General features: G+C 45.3%; 1 protein-coding gene across 12 annotated transcripts in view; it reads left to right on the top strand.

Moving 5' to 3' along the window:
* The window catches only part of LOC121088598 (rap1 GTPase-activating protein 1-like), a 50689-nt gene that overhangs the window by 15328 nt on the left and 13352 nt on the right, over window positions 1-22009 (top strand). For 8 of the 12 annotated variants that reach the window (XR_005827995.1, XM_040594945.1, XM_040594954.1 and 5 more), the window contains 16 exons: window positions 1967-2014; window positions 3100-3138; window positions 3220-3411; window positions 9964-10067; window positions 10477-10555; window positions 10825-10878; window positions 10969-11052; window positions 11301-11401; window positions 12035-12164; window positions 12707-12862; window positions 15132-15203; window positions 15381-15467; window positions 16021-16155; window positions 17684-17830; window positions 19054-19157; window positions 21475-21588. Coding sequence is in view for 11 of the 12 variants with exons in the window: in XM_040594945.1 (XP_040450879.1) it covers window positions 1967-2014; window positions 3100-3138; window positions 3220-3411; window positions 9964-10067; window positions 10477-10555; window positions 10825-10878; window positions 10969-11052; window positions 11301-11401; window positions 12035-12164; window positions 12707-12862; window positions 15132-15203; window positions 15381-15467; window positions 16021-16155; window positions 17684-17830; window positions 19054-19157; window positions 21475-21588 (1646 nt within the window). In the remaining variant the exon portion in view is untranslated. Of the gene's footprint in view, window positions 1-1966; window positions 2015-3099; window positions 3139-3219; window positions 3412-9963; window positions 10068-10476; window positions 10556-10824; window positions 10879-10968; window positions 11053-11300; window positions 11402-12034; window positions 12165-12706; window positions 12863-15131; window positions 15204-15380; window positions 15468-16020; window positions 16156-17683; window positions 17831-19053; window positions 19158-21474; window positions 21589-21924; window positions 21972-22009 lie in introns of all 12 variants that reach the window. The other 4 variants (XM_040594952.1, XM_040594948.1, XM_040594950.1 and 1 more) reach the window with 4 other exon arrangements.

Here is a 22009-nt window from a genome sequence, read left to right as displayed (position 1 = left end):
CCCAGGTGCTAATCGGTCACTACTGCCCCTGCAAAGGTGAAGATCGCTCGCCAGCCTTTGTTCCCTCTTAATTTCACAACCCACCGCATCCTGCTAATGTTCGTTTTGTCAGTGCTGTCTACTGACACTGCAATTTGAAACAGGTCTTCTGATGTTGCCCTATGAAGAATAGCTCTAAATTGGTATTTGTTCAGGCTCCCTGTTGAAAATACAGTTTTAAAAAAATACCTTTTCTTGGGGGAGAGTAATTCTTTCTAAGCTCAGCTTTTGTAGTTTGGTCCTATGTCACCCTGTAGACGTTTTGACAAGCTTCTTTCTCCTAATGTAGTTAAGGAAAATAATTCTTTATTTTTGTTATTATTATTGTTTATTTCTGTTACTATGTTATCTGCAGATTGTTCCTCACTTGCTTTACTGTGTTTCCGTATTTAACCAACTAAGATTTGTTGTTGTATCTATTTTTCGTGCTTGAACTCAACTTCAGACTTATGAGGAATGCCCTGGCGTTCAGCCATTACGGCTTACTTCTGGTGTTTCTAGGAGTTTTTGGAAGGTGTTATGCATTTGTTGTAAGCTCAGGGTCTGGCTCCTCATCATTTCACGAAGGTTTAGCTCTTTTATGGCTCGTTTAATAAGCTTTCTCATTTTTTTATGACCCCAGTTATATGTGTAATGGATGTCTTTTTTTTTTCTCTCTCTCTTTTTTTTATTTTTCTTTCTTTCTTTTGTTGCTTCTTCAAGGATCATTATTAATCCATGCTGTAATGCTGCTATTGCTCGATGTTAATGTTGTTGCTATACTGGAAGTTTTTTCACCCTGCATGGTGGAGCATTGGCCTCAAATGTTTGCTCTAGAGCCTCTTCAGATCCCCACCGCAGGGCTCCAGTGAGAGTTACGTATTTCTACCAGACACTAGTTTACAAGCTAGTTCCACTGTAGAATACTTGCATAGACATAGCTGTTATAAATCAGATCCTGCTTATTTTCAGAACAAAGTTGAGAGCTACTTCTCCTGTCTGGAATCCCTGATAGCCACTTTATTGCGCAGCGTCGCTGATGGTGTATAAAAATGTTCTGATATGAGTTACAGGATTTAGGTGCCAGTAGCTGAATACTCAGGTGTTGTGTCTAAGAGAAAGCTGCAACTTAAATCCTGGTCTGCAGCTTCCTATCTGGTGATGCCAGTTTTGCCTCTTACTCTTTCGCCTGTACTGATGTTGGCTTGGACAGTGGCCAGCATGTTGTGCACCTCGCTGCCCCCCGTATCTCTGGGGCTCCTCCTATTCTGCCTCTGCTCCGTTCAGGTTGGCACTGTCCTCACTACAGTTTCGCTGTTCTGTGTGCTTCTGCTGCGGAACTGTGGTGCACACAAGCTACTCTTGCCACAGTGAGAAGGGAGGATGGAATAGCCTTGAGAAAGAGAAGCAAGTCTGGATGCCAGCTGCTGGTTCAGGAAGCAGCCAGGCATCCAGTCATCTCCTGCCCTGCATCCCAAGCCACCTGCCAGCAAGGCTGCCTGGGGAAGCAGCCCCCAAGCTCCGCAGCCGCACTCTGTGGCACGTAAGAACAGATGTGTTCTCTTACGTGGATGGGAGCAAGGCACATAACCTGCTTAATAAGAAAAGTCTTCTCGCCTAGCCCCAATTGTCAAAACAAGTGTTTTAAAGTAGCTAGAAGAGATTAGAGAATTAAGTAAGAGCATCAGTCTGGGAGATTGCTTTTGATTTCTGCCAGCTTTCTGTTTTTTAAGAGATGTAAGGTGGCCAGGGGAGCTTTTCCGTTTACATGCCAAGCCAGGGGACTGGCCAAGTTCTAGCTTTACTCCTCCTGTTTACTCCAAACTTGCATAAAGTAGAAAATTAGAGAGGCAAAATATGCATATTGAGGGTACAGAGAAGGGGACAGAGGGTAACAGAAACAGACTTGCTCAAACATAGGATTCACTGTCTGTGACTTTGTTTCCAGGGGAGTCGTCTGGATGAGCAAAGATGTTCCCTTCCAGCTCCTCTCAAGGTCAGGCAAAGTCCTTGTTGCCTCCGAAGTTGCTGAGAATGACAGATAATTACTGATCTGGTTTGCAGTGTATTTTCATCTTGAAATGAACATGGAGCCTACAAACAGTGCAAGGACACATATATGCTTGCCTTTTTTTTTTTTTTTTTTTTTTTTAAGTCACTGCACAAGAGGGTGAAACTATGTAGCTGAAATAGAATCAATGCTTCCCTTTTTCAAATTTAAATGGTTCCAATAAGTGTTTATTATTATTAAAAAACTTAGTTTTGACTAAGTACTTTCTTTAATTTTATTCAGTTTAAAAGCTATAATAATAATAATAATTATGAAACCATGTTGCATTTATTTCAGTATGCTTGAGGACTGCTATGGATGCTACTAGAAAGCTGCTCTGTTTCCCTTACTATTATGCCGATAAGAACAGATTCCCATCTTTAAATTCTCAACTCTTCCTCTCCATTCCTCCAGTCTCAGCTCAGCCACAGTAACCTTGAAATCAGCCATGACCTTGAATTTAATCCTTTAATGGCCTTTAAGAGCAGCCCATAGAGCACTGATGCCGCTGGGCTGTGGTGGAGCTGGCCTGGCTCTTGGTGGTGGAAGGGGCGCCCACCTGGCGTGACATGGCTGTGGCGCTGCCCCTGGCCCCGCAGTCACGCCTCGGTTGTGTGCCACAGCTCTAGCTGTGGAGATGGCAGAGCCTTGGTCTCGCTGCAGGTGATGGTACAGTTTCTACCATCTCTGCTGTCACCTGTGCAGAACAGCAGCTGCCTGGCGCTGGAAGGAAAGGAGACCGGCTGTCACTCCTGACTTCACCCGTGTGCCTGTGTGGCTGCCTTCTCACGTGGCGTGCTGTGTTCTGTGTAGTTTCAGGGAGGAAGGTGGGTGAAGTCGGACTCCTAAATTTATTGGTTCTCAAAGTTCTGTGTGATAATGCTGAGACCTGGGAAATGGAGCCTAACCTTTGATCCTAAAGTAAAGTTCTAAAGGTGGATGAGGGCAGAGCAGGGGCTGAGGACACAGCTTGCGCTGTTGTGAGAGGATAACACTGAACCTTTTTTGCTAATGGTCTCTTCTGATTTCAGACAGAAGAGGAGTATATTCCTTACCCCAGCATCCACGAGGTGAGTTACTACTGCTCATTTCTGCTTTTCCTTGGACTTTACTGGCCTGTCAGCTTCCATGTTCTCTGTCCTTCTGCATAGGTATTACAGAAAGGGTGGCCGTATCCTCTCATTATCTTACCCCAGTTTGGGGGCTACTGGATCGAAGGGACCAGCCACAACCTCTCCAGACTGAGTCCAGCCCTGCCTGATGTGCCCTTTCCATGGAGTGGGAAAGTGAAACTGGAAAGCGACCCTACGGCCAAGCTGTACCGCAAGCACTTTCTGGGGAAGGTAAGAGCCTTCAGAGCCTTCCCTGCCCACCCAGCCTCGGGGCTGACGTGCATCGCGGGCTGTTTCTGATAGACTTGGAAGTAACTGTGCCGCCGCTCTGTTTGAACCCCTCACGATGCCTCGAACTAATGCCAATAGGGTATGTGCCCCTGTGTGGCCTGTGGCGTGTCGGTTCCGTCCCATCCCCCTGTGATTGTGCATCACCCTGCGCGCTGACAGGTGAGAAGGACTTGCACAGGGAGTGCTTATGTTTGGCCAAGAAGCTCTTTTGCGGCTCCTGGACAGATACCAACCTTGGGGTGACAAGAGGAAGGAAGTGTCATGATACTGGAAATGGAGACGGCATTATTTGTAGAGGGGGCTTTGGCGCTGGCAGCGCGAGCCCCTCAGTCATAAGCCAGATGGTCCGTTTGCCTTGGTGTAGATAAGTAGCGAGTATGGTCACCACAGAATGTGTTTGAAGAAACTGGGCAACATGTTTTATAGTTGTTTAAGAAGGCCCATCTGGGTTGGCCTGTTTAGGGAGCTGGCTGATTCCTGGACTGGATCTCAGGATGATGTCAACCATCAAGAACAAGCGCGAACAAACTTATGATCTTTCCTGAGTTTCAGTTCGTGGCATAACGAGATAAGAGAGCCTGATAAGGTATACTCACGCTGCATCTTATCCAGCGGTTTCCCTCTGGGGCTGCTTAGTAAGTTGAAAAGCAGGAGGAGGTGGCACTTTGAGCAGTGCTGAGGACCTGTTCTGCAGTAGCTGGGCTTGTCTGGATGATCCTGTGTTGCGTACCACAGCCACTAGCGTGCACCACTAGAAGCTGATGTGGGTACCCCCGACACGTGGAGCACCGCTCCTGGAGCCTCCTCCCTACTGACAGATCTGGTGTACATTGACACTCATCCTTTGACATTCTGGAAGCTTTCAGTATGCAAACTGTAACTATTTTTCTGTCGTGGTAAATTTAGGATTGTGCTTGAAGGTTTCCAGAGCCAGCTAGGATGAGAGGCAAACTGGGATATGATTTTTTTAGTCTGATTGTAGGATTCACTGCTGACCTGGTATTCCAGAATCGCAGAACAGTTGAGGTTGGAAGGACCTCTGGAGCTCATCTTGTCCACACTCCTGCTCTGCAGGGCCGTATTGTCGGTGTGCTTCCAAGTGAGATTCAGGAATTCCCCTGTCACCAGACTCCCTGCATTTGCAAAGGTGTCTAGCTATCGTTGCTACAGAAAAACTCCTCACTCCTATACTCTTCCTTTTCTACAGTGTTCAGTGCTTTATTCTTTGTCTTAATTGATTGAAAGTGTGTCCGTGTCCAGTTAAACATGCAAGTCTTTGAGCAAGACAGTGTCAGAAAAGAACAAGGTGAGCAGGACTCTTGTCGCAGAAACCTCTACCCAGAGGTAGAAGGCTGTTCCCGTGTCTTTACCTGTGGCTCAAAAGCTTAGGTCAGGAGAGAGCTCAGAGCTTTTCCACAAGGAGGGTGTTTCATCAGTGCAAAATCAGAGAGACCAGTGATTTTGATGCTGTGTGGATTGGATCCTTTCTTGCTGATAACACGGGAAGGTTATTTTGAAAGGTAAGGAAAGGTGTCCTGCATGCTTGGAGTAACTGCAGATGGTTCTTAGCTGAAGAAGAGTCCATGAGCATCACGCGATGGGAGAGGCATAGCCAGTGGTTTAGGGAATATCCTTTAAGCAAGACAGGAGATCAGAGCATGTGTGGTATTACAAACTCAGTGTGTGTGTCCTTGTTGCGGGTGTGCGTATACGAAGTCACTCAAACTCAGACAATTCTTTTGACACTTTTTGCACCTTACAGCAGAGCCTATAAAACAAACAAACAAAAAATTAATGCTAGGACATACAAGCCATAGCCCAGTTCCTTTTGTTTCATGGTCTGTATTTTGTATGACGATTATACGGTAAGATTCATTTTGCCTGTAGGAAGAAGGCTGTAAAACCTTCTGTCTTGTGCTGTGGGACTATGATAAAGAGAAATAGCCTGAGGCCAGGAAGGATTTAATAAAGGTATGCACTGGACATGCCAGGCAGAAGAACCCTGGGGTGCCGTTTCACAAGCACACGGAGCTGGCAGTGCTGGTTAGAGGAGCTTTCTTGCCATGCATTGGTGCGTGGTCATGTATTTCTCCATCAGGCTGTCCTTTCTTTGTGCTGGTTAAAGTGCTGCTGCTGCGGTCCTGTGGGCTGCTGGGGAACTGACTCCCTGGAGTCCTCTCCGTGGAAAGAACTATGATTTAAGTTATTAGTGTGAAATTCTAGCTTAACCTAGGACAAAGAGGCAGAAACCATCTGAAGCAGTCAAAGGACATTTTTGTTATTAGGTATAATTGTAATGATCTCTTCTGCTGTTTTAAAGTCTCTCTAATTTTGTTTCATTACTACAAGTCTATGCTTTTAGTGAACGTGCTGTCTGAGTGTGTGCTTTAGTGAACTTGCTGAGACTGCAAGTCTTTCATATTTAGGATCATTTTCCTCTGGTATGCAAGTACATGTCTTTTGGAGCTTGCCGCTATTTTCCTGCCATGGCATGCTAACATCAGCCCAAGATAATATTTTTTTCTTTTTAAGTTTTGTCCAAGCAGAGGTGCAAGAGGGGGGGGGCTGCAAGGAAACAGCCTTATCAGGTATTATTTCAATACCAGCCCACTCTCAGTGGGTCTGTGTTCTGTAGTTACCAGCAATGGCAGCAGCTTCCAGGTCCTCGTTGTCATCCAACTGGCAGGCAACACCTTACACTTTTCCAACCAGAAGGCTTGCTGCAATAATGATGCTGTACCAGTAACTTATGTACTTCAGTACCATAAGTTTATTGGTCTTCAGTATTGACTGTAAAGCCTTTTGACGGTTCATCTCTAACTTCGGAACAGCTAACAATAAATGCTTTTGTATGCTGAAGGACTCTTGAGTCTGCCTCTGTTGCCTACGTGCTTTTACAAAGAAAGAAAATCACAGAAGAAAGAAAAAGTAACAAGGAAATTATTGTTTTGTTCATACACGCAATTACTCAGATCTGGGTTTAAAACCCAGGGTCACGTTCAGGATCAAGCTGGGCAGCCAGAGCAGCTTTGGCAAAGACTCCATTGTGTAAGATGCCCACTAATTCTGGTGCCCGTTCCCCTGTGCAGACTGCACCCCTTTGGGCTGCTCTGCCTGGCTATGCTGGCTGCGGAGCTGAGAGCCCAGTCTCCAAAGCAGCAGAGACCCCCATGTGTCAGACCTGCCGGGGTCTGGCCTGGGAAGGTGCATCCTCTTTCCTGGTCTCCGCAGCTCAGTGTTACTTTTGGCTGCAGCTGACCTCAGGCTTTGGCTCCTATTCCTTTGTTCTGCCTTCTGGCCCTGACTTTTGTTGGCATTGTGACATCTGTTTTCCTTAACAGCCTGTCTTGGGCATCTGCCCTAGTGTATGCCTTCTTTGGTTTATGGACTTCTTTGATTCCAGAATTCAGCTGACCATTGAGCATGCTCTTGTTTTGCTCCTTGAGTTGGTCTGTTCCTCAGCTGCTGTCTTTCTGCCCTTGCTCACAATGACTACTGCACCTGATTCTTGTTTGCATCCCAAAGATCTGCTAGTATCCTGAAAGCCACGGTCAGAATAAATAAACTGCCTGCTCAGCCTTTGTGGCTTCCTTTGATTTCAGCTTTTCTTCCCACGTGCAGGGAAGTTCAGTTGCTGTCCTTGACTTGTGTGATGCATCACACTGGACTTTGTGATCTGAGTGCTACAGCTGGAGGCCATGTTATTCTGTTTGCCGCTCTTTACTTACCTTATCTTTTATAGGACCCGCTTGTTTGGCCTGTTTCAGCAGAAGGTAGACTATGCTGCTAGCACCAAAAGCCATGAAATGTTTTCCATGCAAGTCAGTAGCAGGGCAGTCCTGGCTGTTGATTTATTTATTTATTTATTTATTTTCATCTCAAAGAGGAAGTGAGGATGACGATATCTCTAATAATTGAAGAAGTTCAATAGCTTCATCTCCATGTCCGGGTTCAGGATAGTGACTGTAGTTTTAGTTATTCCCCCCCCTTTTTTTTTTCCAAAGTGGGGATTGATTTATGTCTATTGACTTCAAGATGCCTATGTCCACACAGGTATCAGTATTTCACTAGGTGTATCTTTATTTCACAGTGAGCCAGGAGTATGACTAATACAAAAAATAGTTTAGATTTTTTTCCACAGCAAAAGGCAATCTCATCAGCGTCTTGAGAGGGGTTGCAATCCACCAGAGACAGAGCAGACCTTCTGTATTTTCTAGGCAAAAGGCTGAGGAAGGAACTGTCAGACTAGCAGCTCTTTCCGATCAAATTATACACTTTGCTGAGTCAGTCCTTATTACTAATTTATTGTCTCTGGAGTATTCCTTTCACAGAGCACATTCCAAGTCATGCAAGTGCTGACCAAACAACTAGGCACCTAACTTGCTGTCCCAGTGCATAACACTTTTGTGTTAGGATGCACTAATATGGTGCCTCCTGTGATGCTCCCTCTGAGTCTTGCAGTCCTGATTACTGGCTTCATGCTCCTTGGCCGTCTTCTCGGGTTGCAAGTGACTGTCCTTGATTTGACATGACTGCTGCTCTGGCGGTAGAACAGCCTGTTTATTATTTGCATGGGAATGGTGTTTTATATCTCTCCTCCATTGAATTTGACCGGCAAACACTTGGCATTTAGGCTGGGGACATCACTTGTATGACCAAACAGCATTAACCCACTGGTGTACATCAGAACAGCATCTGTACACGCTGAAATGTATGCAGAGTACTTTGGTTATATCTTTCAAGTTGGTGGTGAGCAACACTATCATTAGAAAATGTATCAACAAACAAGATACCTCTTCTCTGTGAGTGGGTACCTCTTCTCTGTGAAACAGTTGATAAGTGGAATTTGGGAATCAGACTCCCCATTAAAGTGTGTGTATGTTATCTCCTGGGAGCATCTGACTTCTCAATGCATGGACAGAGCTGCTTTTTCCTACAGAACCACAAGTGGGAGATCCAGCTGATATCTTGAAGTACGTCATCTGGGATTTGGAAAATCCCAAGCTTTGTCTACAAAAGATACCAAAAGAAAGCCTTGGTTTAATTTTTTTGTCTTTGTTGCCTGAACTGTTATGCACTGAAGATCTCTGTGGGCACATGCCCGATTCCGCTGTCAGTAAGACTGCTATATGACTTTCTTCTGATTTTCATGTTCCCAAGGCATAAGGAGGCACTGATAATTCTGCCTGTGATAGGGTAGCTGAGATTATTTTCGTTTTGGTATTCTTTATTTTGTTTTATTTTGTTGTATTCATTATGATTTTGCTTTGCTGAGAAGGAGTTTTACTCCAGCTTCCATCATGGCTAGCTCAGAAGTACCATACCCCTGGGTTGGAGGCTAAATACTAGAATGTACTTCTGCCCATTTCAACAGAAGTTCTCATTAGCAGCAAGAGATTATGATATTAATCTAAGAAAATCTAATCTAAAGGGAATTGGATCCCCTGCATGACATTCTCATTGATCTCTCTGTCCTGCTATACCTCAAACCAAATAATTTTGCACTGTTTGCTGAAAGCATGAGCTCAATCTCAGCTCTTTGTTTGGTCTGAGTTAATGTAGCAGACAGCTCCAAAACTTGGCCATAAAGTGGTGTTCCACTAGGAGGATGGGAGTGATCTAAGCATTTCTGGGTGATTCCACCTATATAGTATTCTCATTGTGCTAAAGGTTTCCGTTCACATCCCTTGTCAAAAGGCTTCATAATCTTTTGAGGTTAGAGGCTATACAAAGCAATATGTAAGCAATATGTATGTTTTATATATGTATATATATGTAAAAAATATATAAAATATATATTGCTATACCCAGACCATTGGAACATGACTGTATAGCCAGAAGAAACGTATGGCCACAGCCACTTCTGTACAGAGCCCGTGAAAACGTTTGCGTTACGGTTCCCTGTTTGACCGAGTGACTCCCTCTGTTGGAGGCTCACTCCACAAAGCTCGGGCGGTGGCAGTGGCACTGCTGAGAGCAGTGTTCATCTGCAAGGCAGTTACCTGCAGCTCTGACTGCATCCTCCTGAGATGCGAGTGCTCTTAGAGATCAACTGTTTGGTCTAACGATCCTGCCGTTACTGTTTGTATAAATGAATTCCCAAGACCACATCCAGCTGAGTGTGCTGGAGACCACTACTTAGTCACACAAAGTCCAAATGGATACAGGAAAATCCATGAAAGATATGAATTTATTTACAAGAAACCTGATTTCTTCAAAATATGTTGCTGAATGTTCTCATCCTGTTCCTTCTTGGGAGCCCTTCTGATGATGCGCAGCTGGGAAGGAGCTAAATGACAGTGGATGAACTCTGATATGCTCCTGCATTGATTGTCCAGGGGGCTGGGAGACAGCATACGCGTGTCTTCAAGCATGCCATTGCTAGGTTGTGGAAAGTTAGCTTGTCTTGAGTGACAGGCTGTATGCAAAAAATCTGGTAAACTTGTGGTGGGGTTGTGTTGGGAGTAATGTATTTTGGCTTCCTGTTTTCAGGAGCACCAGAACTTTTACTCCAGTGACGTGTCCTTGGGCTACCTGGTCCTTTCTGTGAAGTACGAACAGATTGAGAAACAGGAAAACCTGCGCCTGCTGCTGAGGTAACGATGCCTGCTGAAGCATATGTCACTGTGCTGTGCCTCTCGTCTTGCCCTGGGCTTCCCCTGCAGGGATACGGGTGTGAACCTCGTGTCTTTCTCCTGGGGAGGACTGCAAAGAAACCTGTGAGCTTTCCTTTCTTGCCTTCTCCTCTCAGCAGTTTTCTTTGGGAAGCCGCAATGGCATTTGCAGGCAGATGTTTAGAGTTCATGAGAGAAAAAAATGTTCTTCCCTCAAAAAGAAAGTGTGCTTGCCTCCCTCTTTGTGTGATTTTATGCACCAGGCTTAAAATGAGTCCTCTAGAATGAACTGCATTAAGGATAATCTGGAAGAAAGGAGACCGTTAAAGAGCTGCTGTTGCTTGTGCATCCCCTCAGCCTTTGTCCTAAGGCATGTTTTGTTTTGTGTCAGGACTCGGACTGGCACCAAACATGATCTGATCCCAATTTCCTGCCTGAATGAGTTCCCCAATGCTGTCCAGATGGCCAAGGTGAGATCCATGCTTCCCTGTTCACTCCTAACGCCTTGTTCTTCAGGTCCCTTTCCCCTCTGTCCTCCCATTTCCCTCTCTTCTGCCATTGCCCAACAGTACTGTCATCTACTTCCCTTTTATACCTTCATTAACTTCTCTCTCTTCTGACTTTACCTCATAATTTTTGCCTAAAGGGACTCGTGCCAGGTGCCTATGCCCTTGTGCCCGCAGTGAGCTCGGGCACACGGTAATCACCCTTCTGCTTCCCTCCCTCTCTCGCTCCACAGCTGCTCTGTGAGGATGTGAACGTTGAACGCTTCTTCCCTGTCCTCTACCCCAAGGTATCATCTTCTGATGTATCTCTCTATCCCTTTTCCATCAACGTCTGGCTAATGGTGTCCAGCTGATAATTTGTATTTTCATTACCTTAGGCTTCACAGCTTATTGTTGCGTTTGATGAACATGTAATAAGCAATAACTTCAAATTCGGGGTCATCTACCAGAAGCCTGGGCAGGTAAGCTCCCTCAGACCCCGTGACACTTGAGACAAAACACAGAGTCTGTTGCCTTAGCTTAAGTGTCATAACATGGTCTACTCTACCCCATGGCAAATGCAGATGCCGTAAAGAGAAGGGAGGGAAGCGTTCCCCATGTCGGTCGGTGTGTTTGCACCGGTCCTCAAAACTGGTTGAACCCCGCGTAGAAGTTCCCACCTGCTGTTTGTACTACTGTGCTCCTTCTGACTCCTCCTTTCCTTTTGAAGACGACCGAAGAAGAAGTCTTCAGTAACACAGAAGAGAGCCTGGGCTTCCTGGAGTTCCTGGATTTCCTTGGTGACAGGATTCAACTGCAGGATTTCCGTGGGTGCGTACCCCGCACAGCTGGAGAGCCAGGCTGGGCCAGGGGATGCGGGTGCTCAGGGCTGACTGTGACCCTGTTAGAGCCCTGCTTCCTGGGAAGTCCTGTGTCCTCTGAATCCAGTGCAGGTGGAAAAGCCCAGGATGCTCTTGTCAGCCACCATATCTGGGAACAAGTTGGAGCTTTGGTCTCTGCTGGTATTTTCATTTAAAGGTCTCCTGGTCTCTCAATCTGACCCATGGTACCAGTAAAGAATAATGTTATTTGACTGTGTGAATGCATGTTTGTTTTGTGATGGTCAGGGTGGGTGTTGTTTTAGTCTCCTTCTGTGGGGTAGCCCATCCTTTCTGTAGTTGTAAAAGATGGTTTTTGTTGCTCAGAAGAGTGCCAAAGAAAGTACCTCCTTTGAGGATCCCTGGTTTAGCTTCATAGATTTTAGCAAGCAAGGATGCTCCTTGGCAGAAACGTTGTGCAGCTTCAGTCAGTGCATTTGTTTTGGGAAGATGTGGTGCCTCACTATCACTGATTTCTTAAAAATTACCTTTGATAACATCGATGTACCATGCTACTGTTACTGATACTGTCTTTCTTCTCTCCACTCTCTCCCCTCTGTCCTGCCTGACCCATGGACTCTCTCAGGTTCCGGGGAGGCTTGGATGTCACCAGAGGTCAGACGGGCACTGAGTCCGTCTATACAAATTTCCGGGGCAAGGAAATCATGTTCCATGTGTCTACAAAGCTGCCCTTCACGGAAGGAGACTCCCAGCAGGTACTGGAAGGAGAACTGAGGCATGTGACAGCCTGGCTAAGAGATGAGGGGTGTTTGCTGAGGGACGGCGAGGAGGGGGGAATGCCAAACTGTGTAATGTGGGGAATTATGGCTGGAGTAATGGTAAAAGTAGAGACGAGGGGTTTGGTTGAGCAGAGGGGTTGGGGATGCTAGGCAGCTGGTGTTTGAGTGTGGCATATTAAGACACGGACCCCAAGCCAGTGAAGAAGTGAGATCGTTTATTGCGTGCATAAGTGCTGATTATATACAATCACTTACCTACCCAAATTCTGCCTTGGAATGTGCCTACGTGCAGCAAAGCACCTGGGAATATGTCTACATGTAGCAAAGCAGTTGCTCCTTACGAGCTGTTCACGTGCTTGCGGTTTCATGGCCAAATTTGGCCACTTACCTGTACACTAACAGCTCTGCCAATTCAGCCTTGTTCCTCTACAAGGTCAACTTATTTTCCTCCCTTACATTTGAGGCCCATTGTATCTTTTTCTGCTTTTTTTCACCTGCCTTTATTTTCTCCTCTCCAGCTTCAGCGAAAGCGTCACATTGGGAATGACATTGTAGCCATCATCTTCCAGGATGAAAGCACGACTTTTGTCCCTGATATGATTGCTTCTAACTTCCTCCATGCTTATGTGGTAGTTCAGCTCACCCACGGCACCGCTGGGAACACCCTCTACAAGGTAAACGGAGTCAGTGTGTTCCTCTGTACTGACTTGCCATTGCTGATCCTCCAGGTGGAAACCCGTTCTTGTGCCTCCGGGAGAGGTGCGGTTCGGCCAGCTGCCATCTGACCTGTTGAGTATCTACGCATGAAAGTAGAATGCAGTTGCATGTCGTTCGAAGCAGCTCATGCATTCCTGAAGCTTGACACTTGGGAATTGAAGCAGGATGAGTTCAGATAGAAAAATTTTGTTTACATCAAAGAGCATGAGGCACAATTGACCCCATTGTGGGGGATGTCTTGCTTGCATTATACAAGTCGGTAAAACGCATCCACGTCCACGTGGCTTGTGCCGCACCGCGCTGTGATGAGAGAGCGCGTGTGGCCGGAGCCTGCAGGGCAGATACAGCTGCTTGGTCTCACCTGTGGAATCCATAGGAGGTACATCTGCTTTTAGGGGTCACCAAACTGATGCCTACCTGTCAGGGCCCTCCAGCTGAAAGAAGCCCTGCTAGGACATGAATTCACTATCTGCAGCCCTTGGACATGAGTTTTTCCCTGTCACGCACCTCTGTATGGGTGTCTATATAACTTTATGTTCAACTTAGAGTCACTCTGAGAGAGCAGAAAATACATAGGAGCTTGCATTCTGTGGTGGATTTTCCATTGTAGGAACATTTTGATCAAAGTGCTGTGTCTCACATTACGTAGCAATGCTGATTTGGTGATGATGAGCCCTTATGCCTTGGAGGTCTACAAGAACACCACGAATATAAAAATTTGGAGAGGATCCCCATCTCCTCTGCCGCGAAGGAGGGTGCTGGAGCAGGACAGCCACCCTACATGGCTCCCGACACTGTGGGCAGCCAGCTCTGGAGGGACACGATGGCCTCATGCTGATCAGGGGCGCGGGGCCCCGGTTCTTCTCTCACCGTCGGCTCTGTAGGGTGCAGGAATTCACTGGATGGCAAGAGGAAGAGCTGGGGAAGCCTGCCGTTCGTCCTGTCTCTTCCTGCTATTGTTTTCATCTTTGCCTGTCTGCACTGCCACTGTTTGTGTCTGTGTAATAGGGCTGCTTGTGTCTTTTCATGAAAAAGTAGTCCTGGTCAGGACCCTAGAGCCCACACAGAGTTTTCTGCAAAGGCTTTTATAAGGGGGTTTTAGCTCATTCTGCCTTGAAGCACTCGAGTACATCAGAGACTGCAGTTTGGGAAGACTTTTTTCCATCTGTTGTTCCATTTGCTTCAGCTTTAGTGCCTAGTGGTTAATTCAGAATATTAATGGAATTTATTTCTTCAAACTAATTTTTGCAATCACAAAATTAAAAATGCAAAGCAGGATTTTAACTGGTAGATGTCTATTAGGAGGGAGAGGGAGGCCTTGTAATTAGGGAGGCTGGCCTGCACGGTGAGAAACCTGATTTAAGCTCAGGGCCCCTCTCCCTCCTCTTGTTAAGCTTGTGCCTGGCATTGCCTCTGTGACATTTACACTGGAGTGTTATTTTGAGGCAGTTGCTGTTATTATGACATTGTTCCCTGTTGTATGAAATGGCAAGTAATGGTATTTTTCCATCTCAAACGTGACAAAAAAAAGCCAACTGTGAAATATTGTTAAATGCTGTATGTATCTGGTAAGACAGCTGCATGTAATTACAGGTAAGTGCTGTGAAGAGCCAAGTGACAGTATGTAAAAATTGAACTGCATTACAGTTTCTTTTTCTGGTATTGGTATATCAGGTAGGAGCATGTTTTGTTGTTTGTTTGTTGTTATTTTTTAAAAAAAGCATGCATTTCCATATCTCTTACTGGGAAAGTGCTTTTGTATGTGAACCATATGTGGCTTAGAGAGGTGGTGTCACTGAGCTAGCCCCCTCAGCGTGCAGTGCATTTCCACTGAGGAGTCTGTCAAAAAAAATAGGTCACTACAACCATGTTGACAAAAATTCTTCTAGTGGAGGTAAAGCTTGCAGGCTGAATGGAAGTACCTTAATTTTATATTTTTTTTGTTGTTCTAAACACTCTGGTTATTATTAAAAGTATTTATGAAAAATATTTTTTTAAAAAGCAATTGGTTCAACTGTTTTTTGTTGCTTTTACTGTGTGAGCATCTAGCTTACTGAATTTCTGCGGGATACATCAGCACATCCATTCGTGGAGTGCAGAAATAGATGGGTGCACAGGGCAGCATGTTAGATCTCTTTTGGCTATGTAGATGATTCAGGTGGGATCAGACATACCTTAGCAGTTTGAAGTTATGATACTTACGTTTTTCTCCTTGTATTGTTCCAGGTTTCAGTCACAGCTCGAGACGATGTCCCCTTCTTTGGACCCCCTCTGCCAAACCCAGCCATATTTAGAAAGGTTCGTTTCTCTGTTCCAGTGTTAGATGGTGGGGATGCGATACACAGCCCTGTGTTCTGGGTCAGTACTGCCAGTGGAGGACTTCGGAGGTCTAAAGAGTAGTAAGGTAGAGCTTTTCTCATGGGGTATTTTTATTACTGTTTTCATCTCCAGTCTAGTCTTCATTTTGTCTTGTAGAGCGCAGAGTTCCGCGAATTCCTCCTGGTCAAGCTCATCAACGCTGAGTACAGCTGCTATCGAGCTGAGAAATTTGCTAAATTAGAGGTGAGTCTATCACCTGGTTGCTTCCCTTTAAAATTATAAAACTGTATTACTGCCAGATTAAGAAAAAGTACAATTATTTACTTTCTTCTAATTTTGTGTTGCTTAAAACAGGAAGAGTAAATGTACTTATGCTCAGCTATGTGATGCTTCCTTTGTGTTTCACAGCAGGCATGATAGAATATGAACAGGTACATTCTAAGGTAAAGATCTAATGGTCAAATAAGAATGGGAATGTGATGCGTACATTTTGCTGGAGGAAATTCTGTATTACCTGAAACTCAGTATTGTGCTACAGGATGCGTGCAGATACAACTGGATTTTGGTTCAAGGCACCAAAATTCTGTTCCAGACTCTGCTGCTTGACTGATCTAGAAAAAACATGCCTCCGTTGCATCACCTGTAAAAAAAGTACTGATGTCCTTTATGACTTGCTTTAGAAAGCGTTTAAAAGTTTGGGTTTTTTTAAGGAGAATGTGAGACATTGCAAAAATGAGGGAAAAAAGTCTCTCCACTCCCAATGATAGCTGTGTTTTCATTCCCAATGTTGATGCAGGAAAGAACCCGGAGTGCCCTCCTGGAGAGCCTTTTTGAGGAGCTGCAGCTTCGCAGCCGCAGTATGATGGGATTACCCATAGGAGAGGATGACAAGATAGAGAATGGCAGTGGGGGCTTCCTTGAGAATTTCAAGGTGAGCCATAGAGGATTGATTCCTTACCCAGTTGCTCATGCTTAAGCTCATCGTGTGTCCCTCCAAGGAATATTGGCCCTGCTGACCAGCTGTGCTCAGGTCATCTTGCCATCCAGCAGCCTGTCTTTAGAGCATCTTCAGCTGTGCTTCACAGTATTTCTCCAGTAAAGACATTTCCCCCCTGCCTGTGCTCCTTCCTACAGAGCAACAACATAGTCCAGAGTGGAATTCTGTACTGTCCCTGAGAAGTCAAACTCTTTATGGGTCATGTTGGCATCTGGTGTCAGATGGGGTTTCACTCCATGACTTAGAGAAAAAGGAGTGTTTGCAAGAGGAATTGTAATAACTAGTAGGAAGCAGCTTTCAGTGCCTACAACAGATCTTTTCCAATTAATTTTCATTACAACTGAAGGAGTTGGAAGAGCCACTGCAAGGCAATTTTAACTTACCTGCAAGTGTACTGTCTAGAAAAAACTGTGATGCTTTATTTACCCTCCAAAAGCCAGAGTTAATTTACCTTTGTTCAACGTAGATGATGCTTTTTTTTTTTTCCTAATAAATCAGGACTGGGTGACAGAATTTACTTTTGAAAGTGATCAAGATGATAAAAGAAAGCAAAGGTTTATTACAATCAGGCAAACTGAGGTTTGAACTGATTATACACAGAGAAACGTACATCACTTTCCTATCTACTTCCCCTTTCCCACTGCTGTGGGAAACTTCTTTTATACTTCTTTTGTATAATAAGTTACCTGTCTGAACAGAGGAATGTATTACAAACAGCATTTCTTCAGATGACCACCTTGTATGGTAGGCTGGTCAGAGTCTTTAAGGGCTGTGAAACTAATCCATTCACATATAGGTTTGGTAGCCATACGTGTAGCTTTGATCAGAGCTGGGGTGCTTTGGTGAGGTGTATTTTTATGTACGATCAGTCTACTCCTGCTAACCAGGAGTTTCATACCCATCCATGGCACGCCCTAGTGATCCCCAGATGTCCTTCTCTGACTTCAGCAGGTGCTGTGATTCGCATGTCAATACACAGGTGGCCTTTGTAAAAGGCTGAGTAAACTCAGAAAATGGCTTTTTCAGATGCCTCAGGTTTTGACATGGCAGCTCTCCCCTTGGACCCAGCACTCAGGTTCATGCAGGACTGAACCCCACAGTCTGGAGGAGGAGGAGGAGGTTGATTGTGCGTGTTGCAGCCTGTACTGGGTGGGATGCTCCCAACACTGCTGCCTTACTCAGTGCGCTGTGGTGCTGGTCTGGAGCCCTCACTTACTGCAACAGGACGAGGGAGGGGACAGTAGAGAACCTAGCTGAGGGAGAATCCTTCCCTGGCAGCCAGCTCGGACCAAAAGTGGGCAGCATCCACGTCCGTGCCTGCTAGGAGTTGGGGCTTGTGTGGTTCTGGTGTTGGTCTGTCCCAGCTCTCCACCCAGCCTGTGGTGCAATTCGTACTGCCCTACCGTGTGCATGTCTATATGTGTACCTGTGTTTGTCTGTTTCCCTGCTCCCTCCTGTTCAGCGGGTGATCAGAGGCCGCAGCCAGAGCCTGGATACCATGGGGATATCCATGAGAAAGCAGCAGCCGGCCACCCTGCCCAGCCGCCCCACTACCGCTGGCCTTGCCCTCAGCCAGAGTGTCGCCGAGGGCCCTAAGGCCATTGCTGCGGTAAGGTACCTGGGTGGGTTCTAAGGAGAAACCTGGCATACCTTTTTGACCCACCCATACATTTTATTTCTCTTCCCTTATTAGTTTGCCCTCTTGTCCTGCTGTGAATCTTTTTGCTGTGTCGCCCCACTTCCCAAGTGGTGGCAGCATGTGGTGCCAGCTGTTTTGTCTGTGCCGATATCCAGCCCCAGACTGTCTGTAAACTAGAGCCGAGACTGATGCGGATGGGGGAAAGAAAGCCAAAGGTGGCTCTGTGTCAGACATCTGTCCTGGATTAGGTCCTCTGTGTTGCCATACCTTAAAAAAACATGTGCTGTGGTTTGACTAGAATGGTGCTGTACTGCCATATGGCAAGAGCTGAGAACACAGGGACACTAGAGCTGTCCCGTTTCCTTCGGTCCCACCAGACAGGCTGTTTTCTGTAATATCAGCAGGTGCACAAGTTTATTCAAGGCGCTGTTTTGCTGTAAATAGCATGTTGGGAACAAACAGCAGAATTAATAGTTTGGGGTGAGAGAAAGAGTGAATATTTCTAATCACTATCAAAGCCTTTCTTATCTGATAGGGACACTAAACATACATGATCACCGTGAGCGTAATAAATTCGTGACAGATGTTTCCGGAAAAGGATCTGTGCTTCTGATAGTGGAAATACGGTTACCTTGGCCAAAGTGTACACAGCTGATTGCGGTCTCTGCACTAGCGATGTCAATACAGGCAAACTAAAAAAAAAATAAAATAAGTAAATCTCTGAGTAAGCCAAGAAGGTGCCTTCCAGTGAAGAAATCTCTTGGTGACCCTTTGTACACATTCTTTATCTCAGGACAACAAAGGCACAGAACTGAGCTGGGTTTCCTGCTTCCTTCTCTCCTTTAACTCCTGGTTTTCCCTACCTTTCTGATTCTGCCTCTCCTTCTGTCATACTATGGGGATGCGTCCCTGCCTGGGCCTCCTTCTCTGCCCACTGGCTGTGTATCTTGTTCTGCCTTTGTTCCTGTGTCCCTCCGTCTCTTTCTCATAGCCCCTTTGCAAGCTCTAGCTTCCCATTCTCACTGACAACAGGTACTCCTGCTTGCATGGAGCTGGGCTGTGCTCTTGCATTGCAGAGCAGAGGAGAGGACCTGATCAGCATCGCAGACTCCCTCTCCCATGCTTCCAGTTCTCCACAGCTTTTCCTGTCTTGTTCCCCTCCACCCTTTCTGTCACACTTTCCTTTTTTCTAGTCTTTTGCCTTGCCTGGTAGGAGCCCATCACGTACTCGAGCCAGCCGCTTCCATGGGCGACGGAGTAGTGCCATTGGTATTGAGAACATACAGGAGGAAAAAAGGTATGAGCCATGGGGAGAGGAGACAAAGCAAGGGAAAAAACAGAAGGAGATGAGAAAAGGGAGGTATAGAAGGGCAGGCAGCGAGGGCAGCAGGGCAATCGACAGGAATGAGAACTGAAATGGAAGTGGTTGGAACAGGAAGAAAAGCCCGATCATCAGCTAATGGACAAATGGCCAAAACAAAATAAAAAAAGGACATTTGGGAATGGGGAGAATCAATATTTAAGGAAGAAGGGAAGAGGCGGGTGGAGGAACATGGCAAGATTGCTATGAAGCATTGTGCAGTGTGATCCAGGACTCTTGATTCTCCTGTTCTGTTTTCACCACTTTTAGGTAAGAGTTGGAGGAAAGGATTTTCTTGGGAAGGGGGAACTGGGTGCTTGATTGTTTGTTTTCATGTTAAAAAGTTAAAATAGCTAAAACTTATGATATCTTAAAGGATTTTTTTTTTAAAAAAGTCAAGTCAAAATTACTAGTGTTTAAATTGGGTGGTCTGAGAAATAATTATAAAGGGGTACCATATAAGTTGTAGGAGTTATATGGCATATTTGACTGAATTGTAACCATTCAGAAGTTGTCTACTGGTCATGAGAGATTGGTTAGTTAAAGCAATAAATTTGTCTCGGCTCTAGCTGTCTCAAAAGTCACATGAATGCTCTGCATCTAACATGCTGTTTTCCCAGTTGCAAGAATTCCAGGGAACAGCTTAGAGGCTCAGTGTAAAATGGGAGAAGCCGTCTTTAATGTAGAAACTGGTGATTTCACGACAGGAAGAATTACTACATTTTCCCTTCTTTCCATTTATTCTGTTGGGCCTTTCCTTAATGAGGTGCCTATGACTAATCTGGATAAAAATAGCATAGAACTTTCTTTGAGACAAATAAAATCTTCTGAAACAGCTTCCCTGTAACAGCCTAAGCCAACACAGTAGCCACAGCTCCTCATTACTTTAAATAATTTTGTACCTTATGCAGCTGTGCCCCTCAATCCATTACTTCATGTACAACATACTTGACTATCCCCTTAGAAGTTCTGTAAAAGTTTTCTACAGTAACAAAACCCCTTGAATTTATTTTCTTTTTTTTTTTCCTGCTCTTTGCTAGGAGGGAGTTGGTAAGCTCTTGGGTTTATTTTGGTTTCCTTTGGCTTATTTGCAGTCTCAGATACAAGGAACAGTGAGCCTTATCTTCTGTTTTATGAAAGACTGACTGGGTGGTTCTTGAAGGTTTTGCTGGCAGCTGGTCTCTCCGAACAGCTCGTTGCTACTGGAAAGCAGATGTATTTCCCTCGCCCACTGTCTCAACTACCCCATCCTGCTCCACTCCTTGGGAAGGCTCAGATGCTTAGTTGGACCCTTCGTGGAACTGATTCAGCCCATTAATCTAACAGAAAAAGTATCAACTTACTCTTGTTGGTTAATTGTCTGCCAGATTCTGCTGTGAACTGGCTCCTAGGGGTGTCTCATGGGTACCAGCATGGGTGGAAGCACCCTGGACAAGAGCGATGGAGGCTGGAGCAGCCCTCTCTGGCAAGGGTGAGCTCAGTGCCTCACGGGCGACTTCGCCCCGCAGCTGTGGTTGAATGATGTGCAGAGGCTTTGATGGCAGAGCTGGCCCAGTCCGGCCGGCTTGTTTGCGTGTCGTGGAAATTTCAGGGTTGCCTTAGTTCCAGGTTTGTTTTCTGTCATGACAATTCCCTGTCTTGCAAACCATTGTTTGAGCACAAGTGAGGGCAGGAGACACTGTGATGTGAGGGGCACGGGTAGCACCAACTGGCCAAGGGAGCAGAGGAGGCACTTTGTGAACTCCATCACTGAAGCTACAAAACCAACTCCAAAATATCTGAGTTTTCCAATCCTTAATTAATCACACCCTACTTTTCAGTTACTCACACAACTTTCTTCATAAGTATCTTCACAAGTGCTAGTAGCAATAAAACTATTGTAGCCAGCCTGAAACAGTGAAATTTGCTGAATTCTTTTTCTTTATGCGATAAATATATAAGCTTTCTAATCAATGCTAAAGCTTCTTAAGACCAATGCAATGGGGAGAGTAGAAGAAGTAGTTGAAGAATTACTATTTAAATCAATTTACCGTTTTATATCAATTCAAAAGGAGTTTAAAGTTGGCCATTTCTAATCTATTGCCCTCAACAGGTCACATCTAAGGAGTCTGCCCTTTTCAGCACAACCACATTTGCTTCCCTTCCATGTGTATATGAGAGATCCAGCTTTGTATCATGGCTTGTAAGGAAGTGTTAGAAGAGATAGAGGTTAACTCTGGTCCTGGGATGTAGCTGGTTTCTTTTGTCCCAGCAGAGATGCTGCAGAGAGGATACAGAAAGTGCTGGACAGTCCAGGAACTTTCTTTGACCTGAAGTCTGATGGATCATCCAGTCCCAGCTCCCCAGAGTTCCCCAGCAGGAAGAGCAAGTGAGTTGAAAATAATTTTAATATTTTAAGTACACTCACTGTGTCTGGTATTTGCTTAAGTGTGGTGCATGTCTTGCTCTGTGGGAGGCTTTACTGAGATTGTACACATCAGGCATTGCAGCATCTTAAAAGTTAGATGTCTGGCCGTGGCACAGTAATTCAGAGCATGTAAGTAGAGAACTTGGCTTTCTTAAGCAGCCAGTGAAGAATGACTGGACTACTTAAAAGTGATTTTGGCTATATCTGTACTGTATTGTTAGCTTACATCCAACAGGATACGCAAAGCCCTAGCTGTCCAGTTATCCATGCTTACTCATGTGTATGTTTCCTCTATAGTTTGCTCTGGAGTGATTTTGGAGCTTCAGGGAGAAGCTTGGACAAGGGTATGTTGTGGTGTTGGGTTGTACTCAAGTTCTGCCCC

Source organism: Falco naumanni, chromosome 5 (genome assembly GCF_017639655.2).
Source record: "Falco naumanni isolate bFalNau1 chromosome 5, bFalNau1.pat, whole genome shotgun sequence".
In the NCBI taxonomy this organism is placed as follows: Eukaryota; Metazoa; Chordata; class Aves; order Falconiformes; family Falconidae; genus Falco; species Falco naumanni.
The sequence above is the reverse complement of the archived record's forward strand: the minus strand, read 5'-3'. Positions and strand labels throughout refer to the sequence as shown.